Source organism: Gymnodraco acuticeps, unplaced genomic scaffold (genome assembly GCF_902827175.1).
Source record: "Gymnodraco acuticeps unplaced genomic scaffold, fGymAcu1.1, whole genome shotgun sequence".
In the NCBI taxonomy this organism is placed as follows: Eukaryota; Metazoa; Chordata; class Actinopteri; order Perciformes; family Bathydraconidae; genus Gymnodraco; species Gymnodraco acuticeps.
Genome location: NW_022991154.1, coordinates 4,551,252 through 4,578,731, shown reverse-complemented (window position 1 = coordinate 4,578,731; position 27,480 = coordinate 4,551,252). Strand labels below are relative to the sequence as shown.

General features: G+C 42.4%; 1 protein-coding gene across 1 annotated transcript; it reads right to left on the bottom strand.

Moving 5' to 3' along the window:
• Positions 1–64: 64 nt before the first annotated feature.
• Positions 65–27,213, bottom strand: igfbp3 (insulin-like growth factor binding protein 3). The gene is made up of 4 exons (XM_034237462.1): positions 26,651–27,213; positions 23,330–23,577; positions 19,861–19,980; positions 65–2,971 (listed from the first exon to the last, which is right to left on the bottom strand). The coding sequence occupies exons 1-4, from the start codon at positions 27,012–27,014 to the stop codon at positions 2,846–2,848; spliced, it is 858 nt and encodes a 285-aa protein (XP_034093353.1). The 5' UTR covers positions 27,015–27,213; the 3' UTR covers positions 65–2,845.
• Between the last annotated feature and the right edge of the window lie 267 nt (positions 27,214–27,480).

Sequence of the window (27,480 nt, the reverse complement as noted above, 5' to 3'; positions counted from 1 at the left end):
AGATTAAACAAGTCATGCAAGGACAAAAACAAACATCTGAGACGGCATCTTAAAATGTGTTCACTTTTTATTTAAAAAAAGACATTAAATACAAATTATATCTTGAATCAAAATCATTTTCTTTCTCAGAAAACAATAGCTGTGTGATTTCTAGTTTAGTATCATGAAAAGCTTGAATCAAAAAAATTCTTTGAAGGATAAACTTGAAATGAAAAACAAAACAATTACATTTACCCGTGAACAGAGAGATTCTTAACGTGACCAGCAGGGAGCAAATAAATGATGATAAAGAAAGTGACGTTACAGAAGTGTGAGCCTGGCTCTGCACTGACAGACTGAGGCGGGATGGCTGGGTGTGCATGGAGAGAAGTGACTGACGGAGAGGTGAGAGGTTCACTGGCCTAAAGAAGCCGTGAACCAGAGACCTGAGTGCCTGAACAGATTCTGCCTGTGGCTGAAACTCGCCTGCTGGGCACAGAGCTTACAAATGACCCTGCAGAGCAACAGAAGGAAAAAAGGTTCATAACAAAATAAAACAGTCATTAGTGATTATATTCCCCAAAATACACTGAATCAAATAGACTTTGCTGTGCAATCGGTGAGTCACTGAATTGTTCATAAGAAAACCTAGTTTGGATCAGCTTATAATTCTTTCTTAGATAAATAATTTGTATTTTTAAGTACTGTACATGATGTCTAGTCCGACACATTAGCTGGCCAAGAAATAATAATAATAATATATAAAAAGACACACTTACAAATATTAGGGAGGGAATAGCTTAAACATATTTGTATGTATGTTCCTCCCCTACATCACGTCTTTGAATAGGTGGGATATAGCACCAACAGTTGGTTGTTAAGTTGCTGCGCTCTATCAAAGGAGGTGTGCGGCCGATGTAATGCTACCAAGCTACTGGGCGAGCATTCTTTGTCAGCACTCTCTCCACTTTTCAAGTCTTTACACAGGATGTGGGAGAGCATCATGCAGGAAGCTCCTCGGGAGGACCTTGCCTCCTCCCTCAGACCCCCTACCACTTGTGTGAATGCATATTTGGTGCTGTGTCCACCTTGTGGAGATTTGTTGGCATACGATCATACAAGCATGTTTTTTTTTCTCCAAAGAAACAAAAACAACAACAACAACAAAAGAATAGTTGCATTGAATGGAAAAAACTCTGAAGGGGTGTTTGCTGTCAGAAGTCCTGGTGTAGCTTTTTTTTGTCTTATTCCCCCCCCTTCCTCCCTGGGTTATTATTGTTTTCTTACAGTATCACACTGATTCATCTGACATTACCTCGAAGGAAAGGTATGCAGATGCAGATAGGTCCAATTGTCTTTAACGGCATGCATTGACGAGTAGCGGCACAGCTAAAGTGCTTTAAGTGCTTGTGCTTGAAGCATAGGGGCAGCTGGCACCTGCGGGGGGCGGGCCGGTCACACCGGGCTCGCCCCGTTTAAACAAGACTATGCACCACTGACAGGAAGAGGTGGGGCAGGGGGCTGGAGTGGGGACTAACAGCTCGGGATAGTGGGGTTGGAGAAGGGATCAGGCACACAGACAAGGACAACGTTTTACATGGGGGTAAAGACATCTATGATGGGAGGAACTCAGCACCGTAGCTGAATGATGGACACGGGACAAGGGCGAGGAAGAACACGGGACACAAGGTTAGAGGAACAATGGGACAGGGACTGGACAGTGGGTGGTGGGAAAGAGACATGAGACTGATCCCTGCAGGGCGGCATGTGAACACTTCACCAACAATCTATCCTTTTAGTTTTAAATACTTGAGTGATCTCGTATATTTGTAGGCCACAGACCTTATTTGGGAATCTAACCAAAAGAATATCAGAGAAGTCTGTAACCGGGCTTATATTTTGGCACATTTTGCATCTTAATCCACTTGTTGATGGGATCCCTCAGTATGTTCCAGATTCTTTCTACTGATTTCTTCATATAGGATCATCCATCAAGTCTGCTGTTATCCTGTGGTGAAGGAGTATTTGATACTCAAAAGGTAGATGTTCAGTGAAGTGTTCCTTTATTGGAGGACTACAGGGTGAAGGGGAGGGGAGGCATGGGAAGGTCAGTTTGCAAGGCACTGTAATTGCATGGTTTGCCTGTATTCTCTTCCCAATAGCAGGGCAAGTCAAAGGCAACAAGAAGGGCCCTCGCTGCTAGATAAGAAGCCAAAGCCTTCCCATCCCATAATCCTTCACTTCAAAATGGACCCTGAGCCAGAGAGCGTTATTTTTCCTTCTGCAGTGTATAATGGAGCATTGGGGGCTAGGATCTCGAGACGGATCGTAGTGACATACGGTATTTACAGAAATAAAACACTTTTGGGAACGAGCATACTCACACGCCACAGACATGCAGCTGTGCACATATGTTATGCGGGTGCTCACACATTAAGACACACACTGACTCACGCTCACAGACACACAATAGTTTGTGAATTTTTTTTTTCGGGGCACAGTCACAAACAAGTCCTCTTTAAAGTGAGTGGAAAAGTCCCTCCTTCCTCTCTCTAAAAGAATAGTGCAGATGGAAGGATTCTCTCTTCCTCCCCCTACTCTCTCAGCTTTTTTGCTTTAAAGAAAACAATTAAGGTTCCTTAAAAAGCACAGGACAGATAGCTGTGATGGACAGAAGCCTTTCCCCTCCCCCGATCTCTCTGACAGAAATGGGACCTAAAATCAAAAAAAGGTCCAGAGCCCCCTTCCAAATGTTTACATAAAACTACATGCACGAGTAAACTAGGCTCTTTCTCCACCCACCCCCCCCCCCCCCTGCTTGTTCTCTGTCTTTCTCCCTCCGTCCACTCGTCGTCCCTCCGTCCTCTCACTTGCTCTCCAGGTTGTAGCACTGCGTCTCGCCCCGCTCCCTGCCATCGTAGCCGGGAAGAGGCTGCCCGTATTTGTCCACGCACCAGCAGTAGCCCCGCCTCCTGCCTTTGGATGGACGGCACTGCAAAATAAAGAGGAGGGAGAAGAATTAGCGCTTCTTGAACAAGAAGGTTTGCACACACAGCTGGCACCGGCATGGAAAAACATTACTTTTATCTTTAGTTTTGAGAGTGCAGGGAGAGAAAGAACTGGCAAGAAGCAGAGGATTTATCACTTTGAGACACATTGTGAAAACAGATTAGCGTTTCCAAGGTGAGGAATTACGCTGACACAGCTTTATCAACGCAGGCTTCAACGTGGCTACTATAATAAGACTATATCTCTCTCTGTGTTGGCTTTTAAGGTTTTGGATGTGGGTCAAGGGGCCAAGTCGTGCCTCAGAAGAACTTTAATAAGTAGAGATCTCATCGATCATGGTGAGGAATGCCCTGCTGTCTGGAGCTGCCTCCCAGCTTTTATGTGCAGGAACTATAAAGTCCAGGTGATGCAGCTGCTCATAATGTAGAATATGATAATACATATATCAAGATATGAAGTGATAGAGCCTCTGCTAGGCGTCCACGTGGGGCAACTTTGTCCCCTCTGTGAGTTGTTTATTTATCAGGCCCATGTGCTTCTGACCAGTGGGGGTAAACTATGAAAAAGCAGATTATTTTCGATAGAGCGGCGCGGGGCAATGAGGAACGCACTCAGTGAGTGAGAGTGAAAGAGTGTGAAGGCAAACAAGCAGTTGCTAAAATATTTGCCAAGGCCAGTCGGACGGCTGCAAGGAAACCATCGCTGCTATTCTGGGAAACTGGCAGACACTCAACATCATCTGGCGCTGATTATTGGCTGCACGTGCACGAGCGCGGGTGCATGTGCACGAATAAACACACATTAGCAAACATGTCGACGCACACAAACAACAGTTGTATCTACTGTATGTATACCCCCAGGAGCACATACAAGTGTGCAGTAATATCACATGTCCCACAGGGGGCAGTCCAAGTGTTTATACAGTACTGTTTGTTTGGCTCTGTAAACAACAACACTGCATTTCAATCACAACAATGGCTATGGGGTTTAAGTGCTTACTTTGAGGTATAAAGGACCCATTCAAGCCAATGTACTAAAAACCACTTGCCCTAACAAGCAGCCATTCATTTCTGTTTGACAATCAATTAGCAGACTCTTGAAACTGGCTTGAGTTGTTCTGAATGCTCACACTACTCTGCCCTTTGTCCACGTTACATAATTGCTGTGAGGTAAAGCAGTGGAGGGATCTTAATATAATATGCATTACCATGCAATAACTTTCTAACACTGACCAGAACTAATGCAGACTTATTGGTCAATGCGATGGATCAGTTCAAGCTAGTTGATCGGGTGCCTTTCATTTTCATAACGTACAGAAATGAAGACAAATCAGTATCTAGACTGGTAGTCGTTACAACATGTTTTCTCAAATACCCCTTGCGGTTGTGTGAATAATGTCTGATCCTTGCGTTACATTGATTTGGAAGATGCTTTGGCTATAGTGCTTCCTTTACATTTTGTTGTTTACATGCATTGGGAGCAATGTGGTTCAGTGTCTTGCTTAAGGAAACTTCCTGTGGGCAGAAGGATTCAGGAATCAGACCACAAACCAGCTCGGAAGTAGCACAACAATGTTTGCATAAGTACAAAACAAACGGCTGCGTTTCTTCATTTAACACTTGCTGGAACTGCACAGTCAATCTATGATGAGTTGAGTTGCAAAGGTCTTAAATCAACTGCTTGCTTTTTTGTTGTTTTTACCAACGACTCGCAATTTGCGATGATGTGTCAATACGCCACTGGTGATGTGGTTTAATGTATAGGCAAGGCAAGGCAAGGCAAAGTATAAAACAATTTGAGGTTCCACGTGGAGTAAATCAAATAACAGAGCGATTAACCTGTTAACCCCCAAGCCTGTTTTTCAGGTCTCAGGCTAGATAATGACATTTCCAGAACAAATTACTATAACTACACTTCTAAAAGGGGAAAATTAATAATCTTTTTTCTCAAAGCAATGACAAACCTGTGAGTTGGATGTAGAAAAGTCAGAATCAATATAGATGGTTTTTTAAAAAAGAAAATTCAGATTGAACATTTTAGTGTCCGTCCAAACATTATTTTTTACTTATAGTGAAAACCACCCTTGAATGATGGGATGGTAGAATAAAAGCTTTAGGAATCCAAAGTACAACATATAATAAGTACCCTGTATCAAGATTGATGCAAAACAAGTGACATTTGACCTTTTTAGAGAGGTTTAGCAAACCTCTCTTAAAAAATATTATTAACCGTTAGAGCCAATAAAATCGAAGGGGCATTTTCACATAGGGCTACACACCAACGTTAACAAAAAAAAGTGGGGGCTTCGTGCATGCAGTTTTGGCCAGAGCGAACCTCTCTCACGCTCAGACATCTGAAAACGGGAAAGTCGGTTTATTGCTTATGGATTATCAGAAATCATTTCAAAGGGACACAGACACATTGGATTAACCTTCAGCAGCGTTTTTATCGTTGTAATGCCATTGAAGACCACTTTTGACCAGACAATGACCAAGGTAAGACATTTTGCCGTTTTAGCTACCTAGCGCCACATGTTTTGATGTCTGTTTTTGTTTATGAAGTCGCGAGTTCTTATCATGGAGTGATAATATAGGTACCAATCGATTCTGTGTCATCTCACGATGCTAATCGATGGGTTGGACATGCAGCTACGATAACTAATACAGGTGTTATGAGCAGTGCTTGAATTGGAATGAAAAAGGTGCCAGTACTCTAAAATCAGCAACTTTTTCAAGTCAATTTTATATATACAGCCCACAAACAAGAATTTGGCTACTATAATGCTGGTGGATTTGTCTCTTTACTACTGTATATTTTAGAAAGGTTCACTGTACTTAAAAATTTTTATGATAGGCAGCGGATATGGCTAAAGCTCAGTAAGGTCAATATTAACTGAAAATATAGCAATCAAAGTCTAGATCTTCTGCTGAAGACACATGAAGCAGAGACCTTTCAGGTGAGAGCCCCTCTGGTGGTGTTCAACATTAATGACAAGGAAACAAAGCTCTGGTCAGAAGCATTTTTTATAAAAAGCTTTAACAAAATTAAGTATTTCTGTACATTTTGAATGCAATCTAACTTTCCAACTCAGAAAACGAAAAACGAAAAAGTGCCAAAAGTCTTCTCACATGGCTGAGCTGCTTTGCAATATACTTCACCACTGAAGAATACAAATATGTATAAAGTAAACTATGATGCAATCTAACTTTCCAACTCAGAAAAATGATAAAGAGCATGAACAAAGAACATGTAAAAACAAATGCAAAATGTGCACAATCTAAAATGAGAAACTGTAACTGCAAGTAACAAAGTCTGAGCCATGGTAAAGAGTTACATTGAACACCAAGCTGATCAGATAACTCCCTGGTTGGTCTGAAGTCCTTCTATCTCCAGGATCTGTACAAATCGGCACATTATGCCAAAAGTCTTCTCACTGGGTGAGCTGCTTTGCAATATACTTCACATTGTTAGAAAAGGCTCCAGAAGGCCTTGGGGACATCAGTATCAGGGGCTGGAGCTGGACAGGCTCTTTCATCAGCACTTCTCCTTCCCTTTGCCAGCCAGGACCTCACATACTGTTCCGGATTGAACTGTCCTAGTGATGGTCCATTACATTTAATGAAAACCAGGCTGGACAGTCAGGCTGACAGAGAGAGCATTCCTTTTTGCAGTAAGGATATCGTTCATGCAGCTGAATGCCCGCTCACACTCACTAGTGGAGACAGCGATGGTTCGGACTGCTTTCAGTAGAGGCTCCATGGCAGCAGGTGTACGGGATGCCCTGGTTTCCTTGTATTCGCGAAAGCCCTGAACAGTCTCTCTTCTGTCCACTTTCAGCACTTCGCACAAACGTAGCACCTCTACGTCCCCATACTGTACGTCTAACTCCTTTTCAGGCCAACTTCCAGGATGGATAACTTTCATGTCCTGGATTAGCTGATTGTCCCGGGCCTCCCGGCCATGTAATGGGATTTCTCTTGTGCTGACATGAGAGGAGGTTGTGGAAGTCATTCTGTGTCTCAGATTCTCTACCATACTGCGGAAAAACTGACCTGCATGAATCTGTACAAGCCTGCCATTCTCACGCAGGGCAACACCCTTGAAGGACTTCTCAGCTAGAGCTGTATGAACTGTAGTCATGTGTGGGCCAGGCATGGTGACCATGGATTCAAAAACTCGTATTTCTCGAGTTAAGAGCCTATCTGCTGTAGGCAGTGTCATCTCTCTTTTTTGGAGTTGCAGAGAGAGGTCGCTGAGCTCTGTGAGCGCATCGTACATCAGTCCCAGATTGCTGACAAACGTTGCAGATGTGAGCACATCATCCAGGCCCTTGTACTTTGCTCTGTCTCTGGAATCCCTGCTCGTGTCGTTTGCAGCATTTGTGAAGTGATCATGAAGCACTCGGTAGTTTTCCCAGACTGCTCTGACGCTCCTTTCACTTGAAGCCACCCAGCAGATGGACAAAACACGCCCTATCACCAGGAGACGCTGTCCGACTGCTTGCGCACACTGCGCTAACTGCCTCTGATTTTTGGGGGAGGCATGGAACAAGGAATAGAGTTTGTCAAAAAAGATCTGGAAATGATTGATCCCTGAGACCTCCTTGACCACATCCCCAACTGCCAGCTCTAGACGATGATTGGAGCAGTGCCACACAAACAGGCTTGGGAATTTACTACACAACTGGGTAGCAACGCCTGTTCTCTTCCCTAGCATGACTGAAGCCCCATCACATGCAAAAGAAACGAAACACTGACCTAAAAAGTCCTCGTTAAAATCTCTTCCAAGACACTCCATTAACGCCTTTGTGATGTCATCAGCCGTTGTTCCATCCAACTCGATCAGCTCCCAAAAAAACGTTTCGGGCTCAGCATCAGCTAATGCTGAGCGTAGACACACAACAAGCACCGTTTTACCACTAATAGTGGTAGATTCATCGACCAAAACACAGAGTTTTCTTTGGTTTTCTGTAATGTCTTTTGCCATTTTTTTCTTCAGCTCATGAGCTATGTGGTCGATGATTTCGCCACAGGTTTTATTGGAGTGCAAAACCCTGCCCACGTTCAGCCCATTCAGTTTCTGTACATTCAAATCAATTGGCATGTCTGTGAATGGCCGGCTATGTTTGCCAATTTTATATGCCGTTCGAAAAACTCTGATAGTGGTGTCTAATTCAGATTTATGCATAGACTGCACTTGATGTTGAATAGTTTCACGTGAAGCAGATGTAAGGATGTCAGCAGCTTTTACATGGGCTTGTGATTCTTTATGTTCTTTGATTTTTTTTCTCAGGCTAGCTTGTTGTTTGCCCTTGTCAACACCGAAATGAGACACTGCACACTCACCCCATTCAGTTGACAGTTTCAGTCCTTGTCCAGTGTGTATTCCCAAAGATTTGACATCTCTGCATATCCGACATCCTAGCTTCTTATCTTTAAGAAGGAGCCATGCATTGGTCTTGCAAAAATATTGCACCTGGTCCGTTGTCCAGCAGTCAGGTGCATCGCTTTGCCCGGTGTTGGTGGTGGCAGTTGCGCCAGCAGCAGCTAACGTTAGAGGCTCTGGAGGAGGCGGCGGAGCTAGTGCTAATGCTAATGCACTAGAACTTGGAGCAGGAGGATCAACCAAAGAAAGCTCCCCATCAGACACAATTTCCAACACAGGCACAGCATTCTCTGTATTTGAAGTTTCTTCCGGCGACAACCGCTGTCTTTTTGCACTTTTATTAATCCACGCTAACATTTTAGAAATGCTAATTTGTGACGTGACTTGCTTTCCTTCTCTCGGGGGCGTGCCTGCTCTGTTCTATCACTCTACATAGCCACCCACTGGGTGGGAGTTGCACTGCATAAACACAACACACGTGCATCTAGGTATGTAAATTGTAAAGCATTAAAACATGGTTTTACTAACAGTTTTCAGTATGTTGTTACTTCGGCATTATTATTATTATTATTTTGAAACGTGTATTACTATTAAATCACGGTCAAATAGGTTAATTTTGACATAGTCGTTTCCACCACAGTATTTACATGGATAATATAAGCCCCGCCCCCTCTCCAGCACGTTCTGTTTGAATGACAGGAGTAAACAGCTGACAGCCGCTGTGAAACTCCAGCGGTTAGAGCGATGAGAATGTCCGTTCGGCACCTCATGACGCATCTACTGAGTACCGGGCGGCTGTATATATATATATATGGATGTATAATAAGAACGGCGGGAGAGTGTTGAGTACTGGCACGGTGCATGAGTACCGGAGTATCGCCAGCATGCCGGTACTGAGCAAGAAGTGCCGGTACTCCATGGGTCAGAACCAGAAGTGCCGGTACTGCGTACCGGTGAGTACCGGCCCAATTCCAGCACTGGATATGAGTGAGTTTCTGTGCAGTAATGCGTTAGCATTTTTCCGCTCGTGGCTAATTTAGAGACTCAGCGCTAGCTTTGTGGTTTTAAAAAAAAAGTTAGCTGAGTTTCTTCCCGTTACATGGATATAAAATATTCATAGTTTATTAAATATTAAGAAGCCCTCAGACGCTGTTTCCTGCAGATGATGCGTTTTTCCCCCCGGGGGGATGGGGTTCGACAGGTTAACAACTCACATACCGACTGCACAGAAGTGGGACTGATGCATCTAGGGCAGGGGTCACCAACCTCTTTTAGGATGAGAGCTACTTTAAAAAATGAAAACAAGTCGTGAGCTACTTTTACTCCTCTTTTGTTGTTTTTTGCAGTGTATATATTTAGCACATTTTAACATTATTATATACCTTTAACCTTTGTGTGCTGTTTGGGTCTGTGGGACCCGTTTTCAGTGTTTACTAAAAGAACATGTATGCACTTGAAATATGAGCAATCATATTAAGAGCTTCAGATACAGTAAATACTACAGCAGGTCACCCTTGAAAAAGAGATCAATGATCTCAATGGGATTCACCTGCATAAATAAAGGTTTGAAATTAAATTAAATGACTACAACAGCATAGTGGAGTGCATATATTTTGTTTAATTAAATCAAACATAGCCCCAAGGCCTTTATAAATGGCAAGTTCAGAACTCAGTACATGTGAAGCTAATATAACCATCAACATCATTAGATTTAGATTAAATGATCTAATAATGCACACAAAATAGCAATTTAGGGCCATACACAAACAACAGTGCATTATGGTATAATAACAATAAAGACAAGTGAGCCATACCACATCAATTGCTTAATTAAAAGCAAAAACAATTGTCAAAAGACTTGTATTAATTACCAAACCACAACACACAGCCTTTTAAAACTCAAACCTTTTTTGATTAACATAGTGATAACTGTATGCAACCAACTTGGCAGATATGTGCCATCTAATGAGAGAAATGGCATTTTTTCGATTTAGCAAGAGCAGGGAAGTCGGGAGTACGTTGTCATGGCAATACGCATACAGTGATGCAGATGCTGGTCGGAGAGGGATGCGCGATTATTAGTTTTTATGGCATTCATGTGTGAGAATGCCGATTCGCACGTGTAAGTCGAGCCAAACATTGTGAGGACAAAAAGTGCAAGACCCCTTGAATGAGGGAATTTCTCGTGGCTGCCTTCATGAGTCCAGAACTTTTCAGAACCTGCCAGCTGAAATGACTGTTGCAGGTCATCTGATGACTGAATGTCAATGAGTTCGAGTTGTGAAGACGCCTCATTTAATGTCACAATCAACTCCTTTGCTTTCAGTGCAAACTCCCCCTCTACATTCACAGAGAAAGGGTCCTTCACAAATCTCATCACTTCAGTCGGGAAACTGAAATGTTCAAACCTCGCGGCAAAGTTGGTTTTCAATGCGTCCATAAATCCAGTCATCACCTCGGTGATTTGTAAACCTGCAGTGTTGGAAAATGGAGCATTTTGCCTGGACATAAATCCGCAAAAAAAAGTGTGAGCTTTTTTTGAAACGCATGGAGTCTCTCCACAAGTTGTGTAACCATTTTATCTCTGCCCTGCAGCTCCAAATTGAGTTGGTTCAGATGTTGGAAAATGTTGCTCAAAAAGCAAACAGCAGCGTAAAACTCATCATTCTCTATCAGACACAGAAAGGCGTTGGCTTTTTTATGTTTTGAATTGCGGAGAAACGCCATGATCTCCTCCTTAAATTCACAAAATCGTTTCAAGACGTTTCCTTTGCTTAGCCATCTAATGGCACTGTGCATGAGCAAATCATTATATTGAGCTGACATGACAACATCCGGCGGAAAAGGCGGTGCTGTAAACTGGAGTTACAACGAATAAAGTTAATAATCGCCATGACAGAGTCCATTGTGTTTTTTAACTCACCACTCAGTTTTGCGCAAAGGAGGCTTTGGTGGATGAGGCAATGCAGCGATCTCAGCTGTGGAGCCACATCTGCCAGCCTAGCGGACAGTCCCTGTGTTCGGCCCGACATCGCAGGGGCCCCATCCGTTACAAGCATGTTAATACGATCCAATCCCAACTTGTGCTCCTTGAAAAACGAAACCACTTTGTGGAACATCACCTCACCGGTCGTGTGTCCATCCAAAGGAATTAATCCAAGTAGATCCTCCCGAAAGCACTCACCATCAAATAATCTAACATAGAGGCACAGCTGTGCAACATCGCTGCTGTCAGTGGATTCATCAATAGCTAGCGACATATCCTCCGCCTTTCTCAGTTTGTCCAAGAGAATCTCAAAAACGTCCGATGCAAGGGTCTCCACTCTCCTTGATGTTGACGTGTCAGAAATCGGAATGTTCTTAATTGAGTCAATAACACTTTTTCTGATTTTCTCATCTGCAACCACTTCCTCAATTGATGCAAGCATACACTCTTTGACTGTCTCTGCGTCCGTAAAAGGCCTTTTCTTTTTGCCTAATATCCAGGCCACACGTAGGGACGCTGCGGTAGCTCTCTCTTGGTCAGTGCAAGCCCAAAACAGGGAGCTACGTCTTTGGTCATAGCACGAAGTTAGCCCCAAAATCTTCTGGCGGTGAGCATCAGAGCCCGCTGGAAAAGTGGCGTCAAAGTTGGCGTGAGCTGTCTTAAAATGCCTTCTCAAGTTGTACTCTTTACACACCGATAAACACTCATTGCAGATTAAACACACGGGCCTCCCACTGACATTTACACACAAGTAGGCTACTTCTCTTTCCACTCGCTGTTGAATTGCCGGTTTTCGGTGTCAACCTTTCGTTTTTTTAACGTAGAAAGAGACATTTTGATATCCAACTATGCTGACCAGGTTTGATTAATCGTTCCATTGGCGCGAAACCGTCGAAGGTGCGCGAGCTAGTAGAGAAGGGCAGCACGAGCCGCGAGGACGCGCGCAGAGACGCAATAAATGACAGGAGTTGGTAGTAGGTGGGTTCGAAACCCGAGTCCGCCAAAGTTTTCAGGCAATGTCTTCCCCTCTATCTCTCAATGTAACACCCTCTCAGGAATAAAGGCACTCTGGTCCAAAAAAAAATATTTAAAATACTTTTTATTACTTTTATTTTTTTTAATTAAACTTTTTTTTTTACTTTTTAACATTATACTCAAAGGGCCAGTAAATATCACCCGGGGGCCGGATTTGGCCCGCGGGCCCCCAGTTGAATAGCCCTGCTCTAGGGGGTCCGGGGGCATGCACCCCCGGAAAGATATGTTTTTAAATGTTGTAGTTAAATGCATCAATCTGGTGCACTTTGAGCACAAAATGAATTTATGGATACAGCTCTCAACACTCATATGAAAGGGAGATGTATACTTTTCAATGATCCAAACATCTTTAGAATACGATCACAACCAATAACAAATCATTTAAACTTGTTTATTCTTATCCAGTTAGCATTCTTTTTTTTCATTTATGCATATTTTACAAATCACCCCCCTTTTAAACAATTGTTTTACTGTCCTATAGTACACATTGGAATGATTTCACATTGGAATGATTTCTTACTTTTCTTATTTTTTACAACTATGCTATATCAAATAGATAAAGGTGCTCTCTCTCTCTCTCTCTCTCTCTCTCTCTCTCTCTCTCTCTCTCTCTCTCTCTCTCTCTCTCTCTCTCTCTCTCCCCCCTGTCCCCAGTGGAAATTAGGGACTGCAGTGGTGCAGTACACACCAATCTGAGTAGGGCGACACGACGCTCATCGATAATCGGCTCGGTGTGTAAGGACCTGAAAAAAGGACTATAATGTCTACACAGCTTATCAAATGTGGAAGTTAACAACCTCAAAATAAGTCAACTTTCAGAGTCATTCTTGGTATTGGAATTCAAAGAGCCAAGACCAAACCCCTCGGACAGCATTGTAATGACACAGAGGCAGACAGACAGGCTTTAGAGTGTGACCAGGTGTCTGTTTCCGGCGCAGTCTACATCCATGTGCAGCTTGAGTGCATGATCAAAGGCAGCTTTATAGAAACAGAGGCCTATTAAAATACCTCGCCAACAACTACTGCAGCAGTCTGGGGGCAAGTACGCAGCCCGACACGCCCCATTCTCACACACCAACATCAATCGAGAGATTATTTCAGTTTTTCCTACCTCTCCTCCTCCTCCTCCTCCTCCTCCTCCTCCTCCTCCTCCTCCTCCTCCTCCTCCTCCTCCTCCTCCTCCTCCTCTTCTGTCTAACTTGGTTTTTCTTTCTCTTTCCTCTCCTCCCTCCATTCCCCCGCACGGTGCCATCGTCTGAGTCTGCGGCCAGCTTCTATTTTAGCCCTGACCCAGTGGACGCGACCGCAGAGAGGAGCTTAACATTGTGTTCCTTTTGCTCTGGTTAATGATGAAGGAGTCCTGCCTGGTGTATGTGTGTGTGTGTGTGTGTGTGTGTGTGTGTGTGTGTGTGTGTGTGTGTGTGTGTGTGTGTGTGTGTGTGTGAGTGTGTGTGTGTGTGTGTGTGTGTGGGAGTGTTGAAAAGCCAAAAGGAGAGGCGGAAGGGAGAGGAAGAGCAAAGTGTTCGCATTCCCCTGTTGCTTGGCTACCTTTGAATTTCCGATCTGACTCTCTTTCATCTGTGAACTATTAGCAGTCATCACAAGCAATCCTTTCTTTACTGCCATTATCTACACACACACACACACACACACACACACACACACACACACACACACACACACACACACACACACACACACACACACACACAGACACACACACACACACACACACACACACACACACACTGAAGAAGAATGACAAAGACAGCCCGCTTGAGGACTATATGTCACTTTACATCTACTTAAGACTGACATTTTTGTTGTAACCATTATTTATGCGTGGTATCCTTTTAATGGGGCGCTATTAAGAGAGACACTTTGGGATTTTAGCCTTTGCAGACCATTTACATGCACCAAAACCTATATAACCCAGTACAGGAAAGGGAAAACCCCCAAAAAGCATAACAGGGCCTCTTAAATGTACATACAATAGTAATGCTGGTGTTTAACTTATGGATACCAATGAATCCCAACATTGATCCAATTGCACAATAGATAAACGATTACACGTTAATCAAGTAACTACATTTAAACTTCGTCCTTTGGAATTTTGTACATACTTCCCAGACTATTTTATTTGGCAATACAATTACGCAGGAATCATACTGCAGTCACAATAGATGTATTAAATGTTTCTATGGATAATTTCATACTGTTTCTTTATGCTGTGAAACTAGTGTGCTCCATAAGAAAACACGAAGCAAATCTTTTCACAGCACCTTCCATAGCAAAGTTAGTAGTTGATACTGGAAACACAGGTTTTTTTAACCTCAGCTCAGGGGTCAGCTCAGGCTTGGGCCCTATATTCTCATCTTTACAACCCCAACACTGTCCCTGCATTGTCCACATTGCAGTCCCTAAAAGAGCCCATTTCATCCACAGCGCACATTCATAATGCTACCTTTATGGGGTGTGTATGTGTGTGTGTTGTGCGTATGAATGCGTGCTCTTGTGATGCCGGCCTTTATAGCTAATAGCAGCACCGCTGGGCTTCACAGACATTAAAAAGAGCCTCGGCTGACCACAGGATAAACACAAGCTCATAAAATGCAGCGTGTGTGTGTGTGTAGGGGTGCATATATATATATATGAATGTATGTAAAATAGGGTGCATCTGTGTGCGTGTGTGTATGTAAGTGCATTGGGAGTCGCTGCAGGATATTGCTTTTTCTAAAAAAGAAGATTGTTTATTGAGAGTCCTAGTGAATTAAGCTCCAGAATAATTTGTTTGTTTTAGAAGAATGGAGCTATACAAACTTTCAAATTGGAGCCAAAAGAATCAATATAAACCAGACTTGCAAAAACAGATGGTACAATATGAATGGAAGAAGAGGAGACTTGATGAGAGTTAAATAATTCAATGGAAAATCTGATTAACATCAAAGTCATTAATCAACTACCAATTTTTATAATTAGCATGTTAAAGTTTCTCTAATGTTAGCTAATGTGCACAATCTCATATTATTTTGTATTGAATACTTTTACCAACTGAGGAAAAAAACACAAAATTAATATTATTTAATTAGATGTAGGTTCCCTTAAAGCAGGCTGAACAGTTACAAACACTCATTCCTGCCAATGTCCATTAAGCTTCTCAACAGACAAATGTAATATATAGTTTAAATGTTTGCCATGTCAGTAGGTTTGTCTGTGTATAGGTGTATGTGAAAACTGAGTATATGTGGGTTTCTATCTGTACTATGTATACATTTTTTTGTTGATATTTTGTGGAACTGTAGACCAAGTCCAGAACAAATCTCCTTACACAGACAATAAATTCAATCGTATTGTACTGTAATAAGGAATCTCCCAACTTTTGAAAGGCATCGCTTTGACAATTTATAAACTTTAGGGCCTAAAATACAGTCATATATTCCTTAATAGTTTTTACATTGTCAGATACAGACATTTTGTTACAATAACCCTTGTTTCTGGAAAATATAATCTTCGATTGATTCTAAGACTAATGATCGTAAGAAAATAATGATAAACTGGCAATAATAAAAGTGATGATTAGCTGAAGCAACATTTCAGGATGGGGTATCAAAACTCAACTCATACACTGACATACAGTATGTCTGTGAAATCATTGTGACGATGCAACATACTACTCTCAATGTTATGTTACAACCAAAGAACAAAAAAAAGCGTCTCCACATCCCCAAGTGAGAAGGAAGCCGATGTGGATTAGAAATCCGGGGAGGGAACAGAGCGAGCGAGAGAGACAGAGTGAAAATAGCTGTCTGGGTCCCCGAAGGTTGGCCAGTTATTATATAGCCATTGTGGTCGGTGTGTACGTTTCCACAGATCCTTCTGAGTCACGCTCAATAAGTTACTTATGGGCCTGCCACTGTCAGCAGGGAGGAGGCATAGGGTATGCAGGCACCTGGCTAGCATCCTTAACCCACTGCCAATTCCTCTTCCTACTCTTCCTCTCAAAACACAGACACTGGCGTTCCATTCACAAACCTCTGCAGGGTAATTCCTGGCCAAACAAGGAAGGGGAAAGCCAGGTGGGCAGAAGGCAGGATGGGCAGAATGAGGGAGAAGGGAAGCAGAAGAAAAGACGGGTGAATGACTGTAGGCGAGGCACAATGGGGGGCAATGATGGGTGGGTGAAATTATGAATAAGAGCCTGAGAGTGACAGTGCATGAGAGGGAGGAGAAGTGAGAGTGAATGTGAGACTTTGAGAGGTGTAATGAGTGGGTCAGTGTTGGGCATGCATGGCCTGAACTGGGATACTGGGCCAATTCATATAACTGTTGCTAAAAATACTTTCCCTGTAGCCGAGGTAGGGCTCACACTGCTCAGCCAACCTTCTCCTATGCACTCATATTACCAGCAACGTACACACTGGAAAGCACACACGTAAATGCTTGTCATGATAGTTGACCTCTTAAAACAATATTCTGCCACTAATCCATCTTTATAGTATGTACATATCCTCAAGTCTTAAAAAAGTGTCTCTTTAAGGTTGATACATCTGTCTGTCATCAAGGTTCTTTATTTAGTCATACGAACATAGCTACAGAGTAGTTATGCCGATGAAAATCTTGGTTGCTGCGTGGGGTCTGCGAGACAGCGAGACATCGCAAATGGACGCGGGAAGGGGGGGGGGGGTGCTGAGGGGGCTGCAGCACCCCCATCTGTGAGGCTCCACTAGCAGTTTAGGCAGATAAAGGCTTTAAAATAAAATATTGCCATCAACAGGCCAATAAGACACATATTATTATTTCATAACATACTATTAATTCATCGATTGCTTTTTAATTTATCTTTATATTTTTCTTATATTGTGTTATTGTTGCAGTATGCTCTAGATGCCTTTTCAAATTGCCCCTTTGGGACCAAAATAAATATAATTTAATTGAATGTGACGTGTACCGTTGATGAAGCAGGCGTGAAAAACAAATATGTCTGCTGCGTTGAGATTTTCTTAAGTGTCTGGAACAGCAATCCAAAGACTGAGGGCTTTCAGAGGACGTTGGGCTCATATTAATGATGTGGGGGTTTCTGGGGCATTTCCAGAACAAAAGTGCTTGCCATTCATTGACTGAAAATGCGATTCCTAGAGGAATCTCCAAATGTCAAAAATGTTTGATACCAAATCATGAGTTTTTTCTATGGTGGACCAAAGCTCTTGGTTTCCTAGGGAAAACCTTAACATTTTTGGAAGAGAATGTGAGAAAGATGGTCAAAAGTTCTAAGATTTTGAGTGTGGTAAATGGCATCAACGCAAAGGTTGGCAAGTTTTCTTATTCAACCCAGGTAATGCGCAGGTAATGCGCACATAGTCACAACAATTGACAGACACTTTTATCCAAAACGACTTACATTCACTTCAATATTGTATGAAGTGCATATGGGCAGACAATTGAACCTCTGACCCCCTGATTGGTAGACAGCCAATATCCACACTGAGCGACGGCTACCAAATAATGCTGCAGATGTGGTTTCTATGATCAATTTCTTCCTTTTAATTTACTGGTCAAATATATCACAACTTGAATCCATGATTCATCGAATATGACCATAGGGCCTTTTCTTTTCCAGGAAGCCTAAAACCTTCTACGAACTCTGGGCGGTTTTCTGGATTTCGACCAGATGAACCTGTTTCTAGTTTATTATCTTATAAAAGTACTGTAGTGGAAGTTAGTGCTTTCTGGTGGACCAGCAACCAATGTTTCAAAGTCGGCTGTACTTAATATCACATACTGGTCTCCCTGTATGATCATCAAGGTAAAAGCAATACAAGGCTGATGCTAATTTTACCATGTGGAGTAAGTTTTGCAAAAGTAATAGAAATGTATCCAAATTCCTGACTGTAGGAAACGAGCAACAGCTTTCCAACTTACGAATCTATGTTTCATCTTCTTTGTCTGTGAAATATGTAACCTTTATCTACCATCATCTAATCTGTTATCAGGAAACCACAAAGGGACTTATGTATAGTTCACATTTTAATTCCTGTTGATCCTTCCTTCCTGGAACCACTTGGTAAGTTCCCAATTTATTTCCTGGTACTATTTGGGTAAAAAGGTCCCCATGAAAGATGAAACTACCGTCTCCTACCAGCCACCTTTCAACAGTGCCTGAGTATTAATATACTGAGGCATCCTGTGTATCATGTGTATGCTCATGCTCCTTTTTTCCTCTGCAAAGTCCGTCACCCACCATCCACCCGCTCATCCCTCCCTCCGACCTCCCCCCACCCTTCCCCCCTTGCTCCCTTCTTTTCACAGTATTGTCACCCTAAACGGTTCACACGGTCTCCTCTTCGCTGTGTTTCCGGTCATAAATCTCCGCAGCACACCGTGAAGGCACATCCCCTCGGATGGATTTAACGCAACACCCCTACCCCACCGAACCCTCTGAGAAAAGGGCGACAAGAGCTGGCACACTGCTGCACACACACATACACATTAACACACACACATGCTTAGAAGAACAGAACTGACACTTTCCTTGTAGGTATTTGTTGATGTAATCCAGGAAAAGAACAAGAAAAATACACTGATTTTAATAAAAGTAACAATGAAGCCTAACTTTTTAGGCTGGAAAAGAGTAAGGATTTGTGTGTGTGTCTTTGTGTGTGTTATGGCTCGAGTTGGTCTCTGAGTCATGGTGCTTGTGGGTTTATTTTATTTGGTGACTCTAGCGTTTCTCAGAATGGGCTCTATCTCAGCGGAAGCCCTCCGATAAGGCTCCCAATCTCAGGAAATGGGACAGTGGTATCAATTTGACATGCCTTAAGTCTAAGTACTCCGCTACAACACCTCCCATCTACTCTACACCTTCCCAACGATCCCCTCCTCCCGTTTTCTTTTTCCTCCAGTCTTACAAATGAGCAGGCCATGGGTGGCCTGAATCTGCTGTACAACGGACAAGAAAAACTAAACCAGTGACAGCCTGTTTGTTTTTTTTACCTCACCAACAGCACCCCACACCTACACACCCTCACCAAAACTACCGCCATCAAACAAGCGCCATACATACACTCCCCTGCCGCCACATCTACCGTGCCACACACACTCCCAGACCGCATTCTTACATCCCTACCCCCCACACTCTCCCACACCACACACCCACAAACACACCTGACCGACTTCATTTCCTGTGAGGCATGAGTCAGACGGCTGCAGTGCATTTACCGGAGAGTAATACATGGTTATTAGCCATTCTGATAATATAGTGTTGATGTGGCTGTCAAGGCAACCTGAGCTGCAAAAAAAAGAAAAGAAAGGGGGATTGTGCATGTGTGGGTGGGTGGGATGAGTCGCTTAGGATTCTTTGGAAGTGTTCAGGCATGCGGTGGGTCTACTTCCATGTCAGCAGTAGTGTGTGTCCTTGTTGAAGTGTGTGAGTGAAAAGGGGAGATAAAACAGCAGAGAGAGCCACTCACCTGTTTTTTCTTGTAGAAGCCCTTTCTGTCACAGTTGGGTATGCGGAAACCTTTCGGGTTGAGCACGTTGCTGATTTTGAGACCGCTCAGGATGCTCTCCATCTCCCGCCGACACGGCCCCTAGCAACAAGGCAAACACACGCCGGGGACGCCACTGTTACACACTCATCCTTACACCATCACAATGCAATTATAGCTAGTTCATGGTTAACATCAGAATGTCCAATTAACTCTCCCTTTAAGTTGATTTTAAGTCAAACAAAAAGATAATTTTTACACAGTATATGATGAACAGAATGTTGGTGTCTGCTTTTTCAAACAAACATTTGAGAAATATAAGACTTTGGGTTGCAGTGATTATCCTATTGTTTTGTACAGGCTTACCATTTCTAGAAAATATTGTTTAAAAATGATAGTTAATAACTTATAAAGGTACTCTGTGGAGTATTTAAAAACAAATCGGTCTGCAGAGCAAGGTCTTGTTGAGATTCCCCTAACTGTTAGTATATTTTTCAAGGGTGCACGCAAATCATCTACCACAGGATGACAGCTGTATGCATTCTTGCCAAATGCATCCATATGCTATGAAGAGCCAGCAGTAATTCCAATAAATTCCTTCAGCAGGTAATTTTGAGTTCTCCCTCTTTACCAGGTCTGCTAATCAGCAGGTGGAGTCCAAGGCATGCAATGCAAATGTTGCAGACTGCTGTCCCAAAATAGCATATGGTTTAATGCCTATTGACAGAGGTTAGTCCTAAAAAGGGGAACTGTGACTCTCAAGAAGATCTTCCATATATCAACTTTAAAACACCATTTATTTGGAATCTGGTGAGTTTCAGATGCAGAGAAGATTTTTCTTTAACTGGAACTAGTTATTGTTATTTTAAGTCACCAGTGATTTAGAAATACTATTTATTTAGGTGTTTATTTGTGGAAGTTGAGCATGATTAAACATGACCTTTTGTCCTTGGATTGCATGTGTGTGTTTACATTATTGCAATCAGTTCATACAACTTTATCAAATATTTAAAAAAGCAGTCCTATAACATTTTTACTATGCTTTCATTCCACACAGCCTTCATTAGTACATCCTACAGTAAATTAAGCACCCTGCTGTATTGAATTGAGTATCGATTTTGGATCAGGAATAGTTTTAAGTCAAGAAACCTTTTTGAAAATAACCCAATAACCTAAATAACCTAAATAAAATGCAATGTCCAAAGATGAATAGGTGTAAATAATCAAATTAATAATTGATAGTTTTTATTAACTACTGATTTCAGGTTCCTGGTATCATGCACCCTTGGTCGTTAGTGTAATTTGTTGCACCTGTGGTTTTTCTACTACAGTAATACAAATTAAACATGTATGAAATATGTTTGAGACAATGTTTGGGGTACCTGATAAATGTTTAAAGACAGCCTTGAACAATTGTGAATATAGGTTTATGGACAATTTAAGTGCTACTCTGGTTACTTTATTGAAAGACTAGTTGCATGAAATATAATAGCACTGACCACATTTCACATCAAAAGCAGTTTCTTATTATGATTGTATCTGGTTTATCTTTATATTAATAATGTCACATAGTGCAGTGCATGGGTTATCGTGGTTGCGTCTCTCTATCCTGAACGCCCACTAGGCTGTAGTGCCAAGTGGTAAAAGCGGCTGGCAAAACTTCAGGTAACAAACTAAAACTTGTCAAATATAAAAGAAAATCGATAAAAGTCGGCCACAAGTTAGACAACATGCTATCTACCTAACTGAACAAGCAATATCACTAGTTAGCTGGCTTGCATTGGCCGAATTTGCGAATTACGGCAAGCTAACGTCAGTGAGCTTACTAACTAGCAAACAAGAAAGTAACGACCGACTTTATTAATTATAAATGTGTGAAAATATAAATATTGCTAAATAGTAGCTCGAGAGCTAACTCTAACTAGCTAGCAAAACACCGGGCTGCTGTCAGCCTCTGCGATTATCTGCCCCGGGGTAACGTTATGTTGTTTTTATTATTGTTATCATATTGCCACCTACACTTAAATGTATATAACTTTGTTCAAAGTAAATGCATGCTACGCAAAGCATTGTTTTGTAACGTAAGAATGAGAGCTAACTAGTTTGCTAGCAAAATACATTGCAAGATAACGCTAATGATTTTTTAAGGACGCTTTTTTTTGGACCTTTTGGCGTAATGTTCCTGATTTCTGTTTTCAAAAGGCAAACAAAACACTATCATGTTGAAATTTGAATGTCTGCTTTTTAAATGTTGTAGCCAGTGGCGACTGGTCATTAGGGGCAGGTGGGGCACAGCTCCACCTAGTGTCAGCAGAAAGTATTACAAATAATGATTACAAAAAAATGCAAAAAAAAAAATATATATATATATTAAATATATTTTAAGATCATGTTTAATCATCTGATTCGTCTGTACATTGCTGTTTTAGTCTGTGTTCTTCTAATTAGTGTCTACAGTGTGTGCCTATTGAGCTGTTTAGAGCCATGTGGGACAAAACCCGATCATGCCCCTCCCTCTCACTGTCTAAGTCAATGGTGACTGTAAAAACTACACTGCGCATGCTCAGAATATTTTCCTATTTAATGTGTGTGGCAAAAAAATAATGACCATAGGGGCACTGAGCTGCCATCCCCACCATACGTCATCTCACATAATTCAGAGCTGATTGGCTGTAAGTACGTGTGCCGCGAAAAGTGTGGTGTGTGAAGAGGAGACGAGAGAGCTGCAGTGAGGCGTCCTAAAACCCGGAAGTAAGCTGCGCATGGCTTCCCTCGATAAAAAAGCAATGAGATTTCTCCATAGGATTTTAGAAAATAGCTCCAAATAAGATCTGTGGGAAACAAACCTGTTAGATAAATGCACGTTTTGTTCAGCCGGATAATATCCACATGTCTACCCTACTTTTATAATTTTCGAATCATAAATCTATTGATTAGATTAGATTTATGATAGACTTTTGAAACTACAAGAACATAAGGAGGACTTTTACAAAAAAGTAATAGAGATTTTTGTCCAGAAGGATAGGCAAATGGACTTAATCTTCAAGTCAAGGTAAGACTGCAATTTGATTGAAAATGGGATCTTACTAAGAGAGAACAATTCAATATTGAAATGATACAATTATATTTTTTGGGTATCCTTCTGTTGAACTGTCTGTTTAAAATTAATTGAAGCATCAGACAAAAAAAGCTTTTGAAAATAATATTATATTTTGATTTAGGTCAAAATATAATATTTGTAAACCTGAAGAGTCAGTGCCAGTGCCTCACCAGCCATGAACCTCACTGCAAAAGCTTATAGACATCTAAGTTTGTTGTGCCCCACCACTTTTGTACATATAAAAACGCCACTGGTTGTAGCAGGTCTCTCAGAACCTCTACTGTTTATCATACAAGTATAGCAACACTATAACACTTTACAGACATCTCATTGCCTCTTAGTGTGACTTACATACTCGGTCTCCCTCTTGTTCTCCAGGGAGAAGTTGTGCATGTCCATGTTGGCTCCCCCTGAAACCGATTCCAACTTGAAGCTTTGAGTCTTCTTGTTCTGATCTTTCTGGATCAGCTTGTTGTGCATCGGAAGCCTGCTGTCAATCGACCCCCGACTGTGCCCACGCTTCACGGTCACCACGCCAGGCCCCATCGTCACCGTTGTGGTCTTGTTGGAACAGCCTACTACCTGATTTCCAGCGTTATCTGAAGGGGTAAAGGCAAGTCATCAGTTTTAAAATGTTTGTAACTGAACAATGCACAAGTTAGCATCAGATCCTATGACATTTAGCTACATATCCGACCTGTCCTTGAGGCAGTTTTACTACATAACCTCAGAGCGAGTGCCCAAAACCAATATACTTAAATTCTTCAAATGTAGGCTACATTGGACTCCACAGACTGCCTACATACTCATATATTTCCTATTTACAGTGTGCTGGAAAAGTAGAATAACTTGTTTCACCAGAAAATACAAGTTTTACAAATCTGAATTGTAAGGTTTCAGAAAAACTTGAATTCTTACAATAAATATCTATTTTGTGCAAAAACAGTGACTTAATATCATCAAATCAGCTATGATTTTACTTTACTATTCCAATAAAACATTGTTCTACAGGATGTTAAAAGGCTGTGTCTCTTAATCCAAAAGAGAGAAAAAAAGTTAGCTCATTGCTTCGTGGGTTGGAGAAAATAAACAGAAACATGATGATTTAATATCCACACATTTCCACAACATGCAGACCAAAAGATAGTTGCAGAGGCTCAATGAGTGTAAACAAGACTTTTTAAGGTCACTTGGGAGAAGAACATGTTATGTATGCGTTTATATGTGTAGGATGGTGAAATAGGGGATTGTGGCTAAAAGAGGAGGAGGTTAGCGCAGCAAGAGATAAAGTGGGAGATGAGGGAGCAGATATATTATTAGCCTTTGGCAAAGATTACTGTCAAACCGTTAAAGACAGAGGGGGGACCATCTGACCAATTGGGAAGAGAGGAGGGGGCTCTATACACTCCTACCTAATATAGGAATTGACCAAACTACACGCAATGTGCCGCCTACCGGGTAACTTCACCACAAGGCCAAAGTCGGAGGAGCTAACTGAGCTTGGAGACGTCCTGAAGAGGCAGAGGCACGATGGGAACACACATGCAGTGGCTCACACACACCCAAACACAGTTTTAAACCGTTAACTCAAAGCAGATTTTGTGTTTGAGAGCTGCGGTGAGGGCGGCGGACGGACATTTAGGGGTGTAGCTCGTGTGGGCAGGCAGGCTGGCAGCCCACCCTTTCTCTGTGACCACCTGATCAATTAGTGAGGTGGTGGGGCTCCATAGTCTCCCAGGCTCTTCGGATTTGGAATAACAACATGAATGTCAACAACAGCATCAACTAACAAGACAACGTCAGAAACCAACAGCTCTTTTAACCTAAAACAACCTTCACATGGGTTTTCTGAACCCTTCAAAAAATGTCCATAAACTTCCATAAACAAGGACAACAATATTGAGCCCTTTTTAAGATTCTTGCCAGCATTAATTTTTATTGTCAATATAAACTTTTATATAACATTTCTAGGAAGTCTGGGGCGTTTTAGATAAACACATTACGCAATTTGTTTGTATAATGGCATAGGGGTAAACACCACAAACTGCGGTGAGGAGAGCTTGTTAATGTCTGGGAGGAGAGGCTGCACTGGAGCTGGGGACTGATGGTGGTGGAAACCACTGGGCCGCATTTACACACTCTCACCATCAGGGGCGCTTGGGATCATTTCCTACATTTCTTCAATAGGGGAGATACTAGAAATAAGCATGCATTGAGACCATAGACTGTATTGAAACCTGTCTCATGGCTGATATTTATTGTCTTCTTCTTGACAAGCCATAACAGTGCTATAAGATGCATCTCTTTGCTCTTAAATTGGAAATAATGTTATTTGTGTGTTTAATCAAAGACTCAAAAGGCATAATAACTGACAGTAGAGGAGGAGAAATATGCAGGCTACATGTCAGGAAGTGAAAAAGTAGGACTGCAGTAACTGTGTGTATGCTGGTGGATGCATAAGCATGTGTGTGTATATGACAATGTGTGCTTGCACACCATGGCCAAAACAAATAACCAGGAAGAAGAAAACACACAGAAGCTCCTGGAGGTCTGACGTCAGCAGTGCCTATACACACAACAGTGTGTATTCACATGTAGGTGGCATGTGTGCCGTTTCACCAGTGCGAGCAGCACGCATCCATTCACACAAAACACTATGCAGATATAAAATATCTCTTAATATTAGAGAAACAACCATGCATTGACCAGGTGCACATTTTGAGTTCAATGATTAAGTCTTGTTGCATTGGTTGCTTATAGAGAATTCAGGGACATTGCCTGCCCCCCCCCCGCTTTCTCTTTTGCCACACAGTCGAGATGTTTTGGCAAACATCCTGGACAAGGAAAGAGGCAGCACATATTTTCATGCCGTGTACAAAAATCCATGAGCATTCCTTGAAGGAAAATAAGGACATTACAGAATTGTCTTCTGTAATGTCCTTATTTTCCTTCATGGTCTGGGCTCAGCCTCAGCTAAATTCGGTATGCTTACTGAATGTGGCATTAACTATTGGTTTGAGGGAGCCAGGCTGTGTGTGTGTGTGTGTGTGTGTGTGTGTGTGTGTGTGTGTGTGTGTGTGTGTGTGTGTGTGTGTGTGTGTGTGTGTGTGTGTGTGTGTGTGTGTGTGTTAGAACAGTGTTATCCTTACCGTTAAACAAACATTCTCCACGACAATCTTTTAAAACCTTACATTTCATTTTACATATAACGCATAATTGTCAAAATCAGTACACAAAGAGATTCCTCCTGGTGGGAAAGCAACGATAAATTGCTGCGTAAACGTCCAACCCAGCTGGTGTTATCCACTAAAACTTTCAGGAGCCTATGGGATTTGTTAAACCCAGGCGAACACATCACTGTGCAATGTCAAGCCTCCCCTCTAAAACCCCACGACTAAAATGGTGATTTACGTTGTGGCAGGCTGCAAAACAGCCCACAGAATGCATTTTGCGCATATTTATTTGTGCTTTGCATCTTCAGAAGGCCAGTCTTTATCACATCCACTATCAATACTACGCACTTTCTTTTTGTACATGCACATGGAACTCCGCACAGAGAACCCCTCATGGAGAGAGCGGCTGTCAACGACACCCAATAATTACGCACGCACAAAAAAACAACAATATAATTCCCAAACTATTAAAAATGTAATGAAAACACCTATAGCCTACCTTGTTTTTGCTCCGTTATAAGAATGTTGTTGAGTTTTTTGGACGCGGCGCTGGAGCACACTCCCCGTCCCTGCAGCAGAGCCTGCAGGGGTCGGCTCTCCCCCGGCTGGGGTTGGCAGGTCAAGCCGGAGCTACAGCGCGCTGTGTACACTCCACACGCCTGTCCTTCACCGAGAGCGCACGTCATGCAGCAGCCGCAGCCGGGCTCCCTCAGCCGCTCCGTGCAGTCCTTGGGCAGCGGCGTGCACTGCAGGAGCGCCCTGGCTTCGCACGGCTCACAGCGGACCACCGGCCCCACCGTTCCGGCCAGCCGGGTGAACGCAGCCAGAGCGGCGGCCAGACAAAGCACGCAGATACCGGGCATTCTGCCTATGAAGCTGGTCACAAAGGGACAGTATGTGAGTTGTCACGTTGGCTTAAGGGCACTCTATGTGACACAGCGAGCCGGCTAGCCTTCTCCATCTGTATTTTCTTTTACGCGAACTTCTCGTTTTATACAGGCGGAAAAAAGGGCCAACAAGTCACACCCTCCTCCGTATGAATAATGTAAACGGAGAGCCCCGATGTGAGGGACCGCTACATCCAGTCTGAAAGGAGAGAGAGAGAGAGAGAGAGAGAGAGAGAGAGAGAGAGAGAGGAGAGAGAGAGAGAGAGAGAGAGAGAGAGAGAGAGAGAGAGAGAGAGAGAGAGAGAGAGAGAGAGAGAGAGAGAGAGAGAGAGAGCTGCGCACACGTTCAACACTTTTAATCCCTTTTCTTCTCTCATGCTCACTCTGTTCTGATAAGAAAAAGCAAAGGTGTTCATTTCAATCTGGAAAATCCTTGTCTAAA

Excerpts from the sequence above, each read along its gene's own strand:
- igfbp3 (XM_034237462.1), bottom strand. The coding sequence starts at position 27,014 with ATGCCCGGTATCTGCGTGCTTTGTCTGGCCGCCGCTCTGGCTGCGTTC. Across the intron at positions 23,578-26,650 it reads TATAACGGAGCAAAAACAAG|ATAACGCTGGAAATCAGGTA; the intron begins GTAGGCTATAGG and ends TTACCCCTTCAG. Across the intron at positions 19,981-23,329 it reads ACAAGAGGGAGACCGAGTAT|GGGCCGTGTCGGCGGGAGAT; the intron begins GTAAGTCACACT and ends CCTTGTTGCTAG.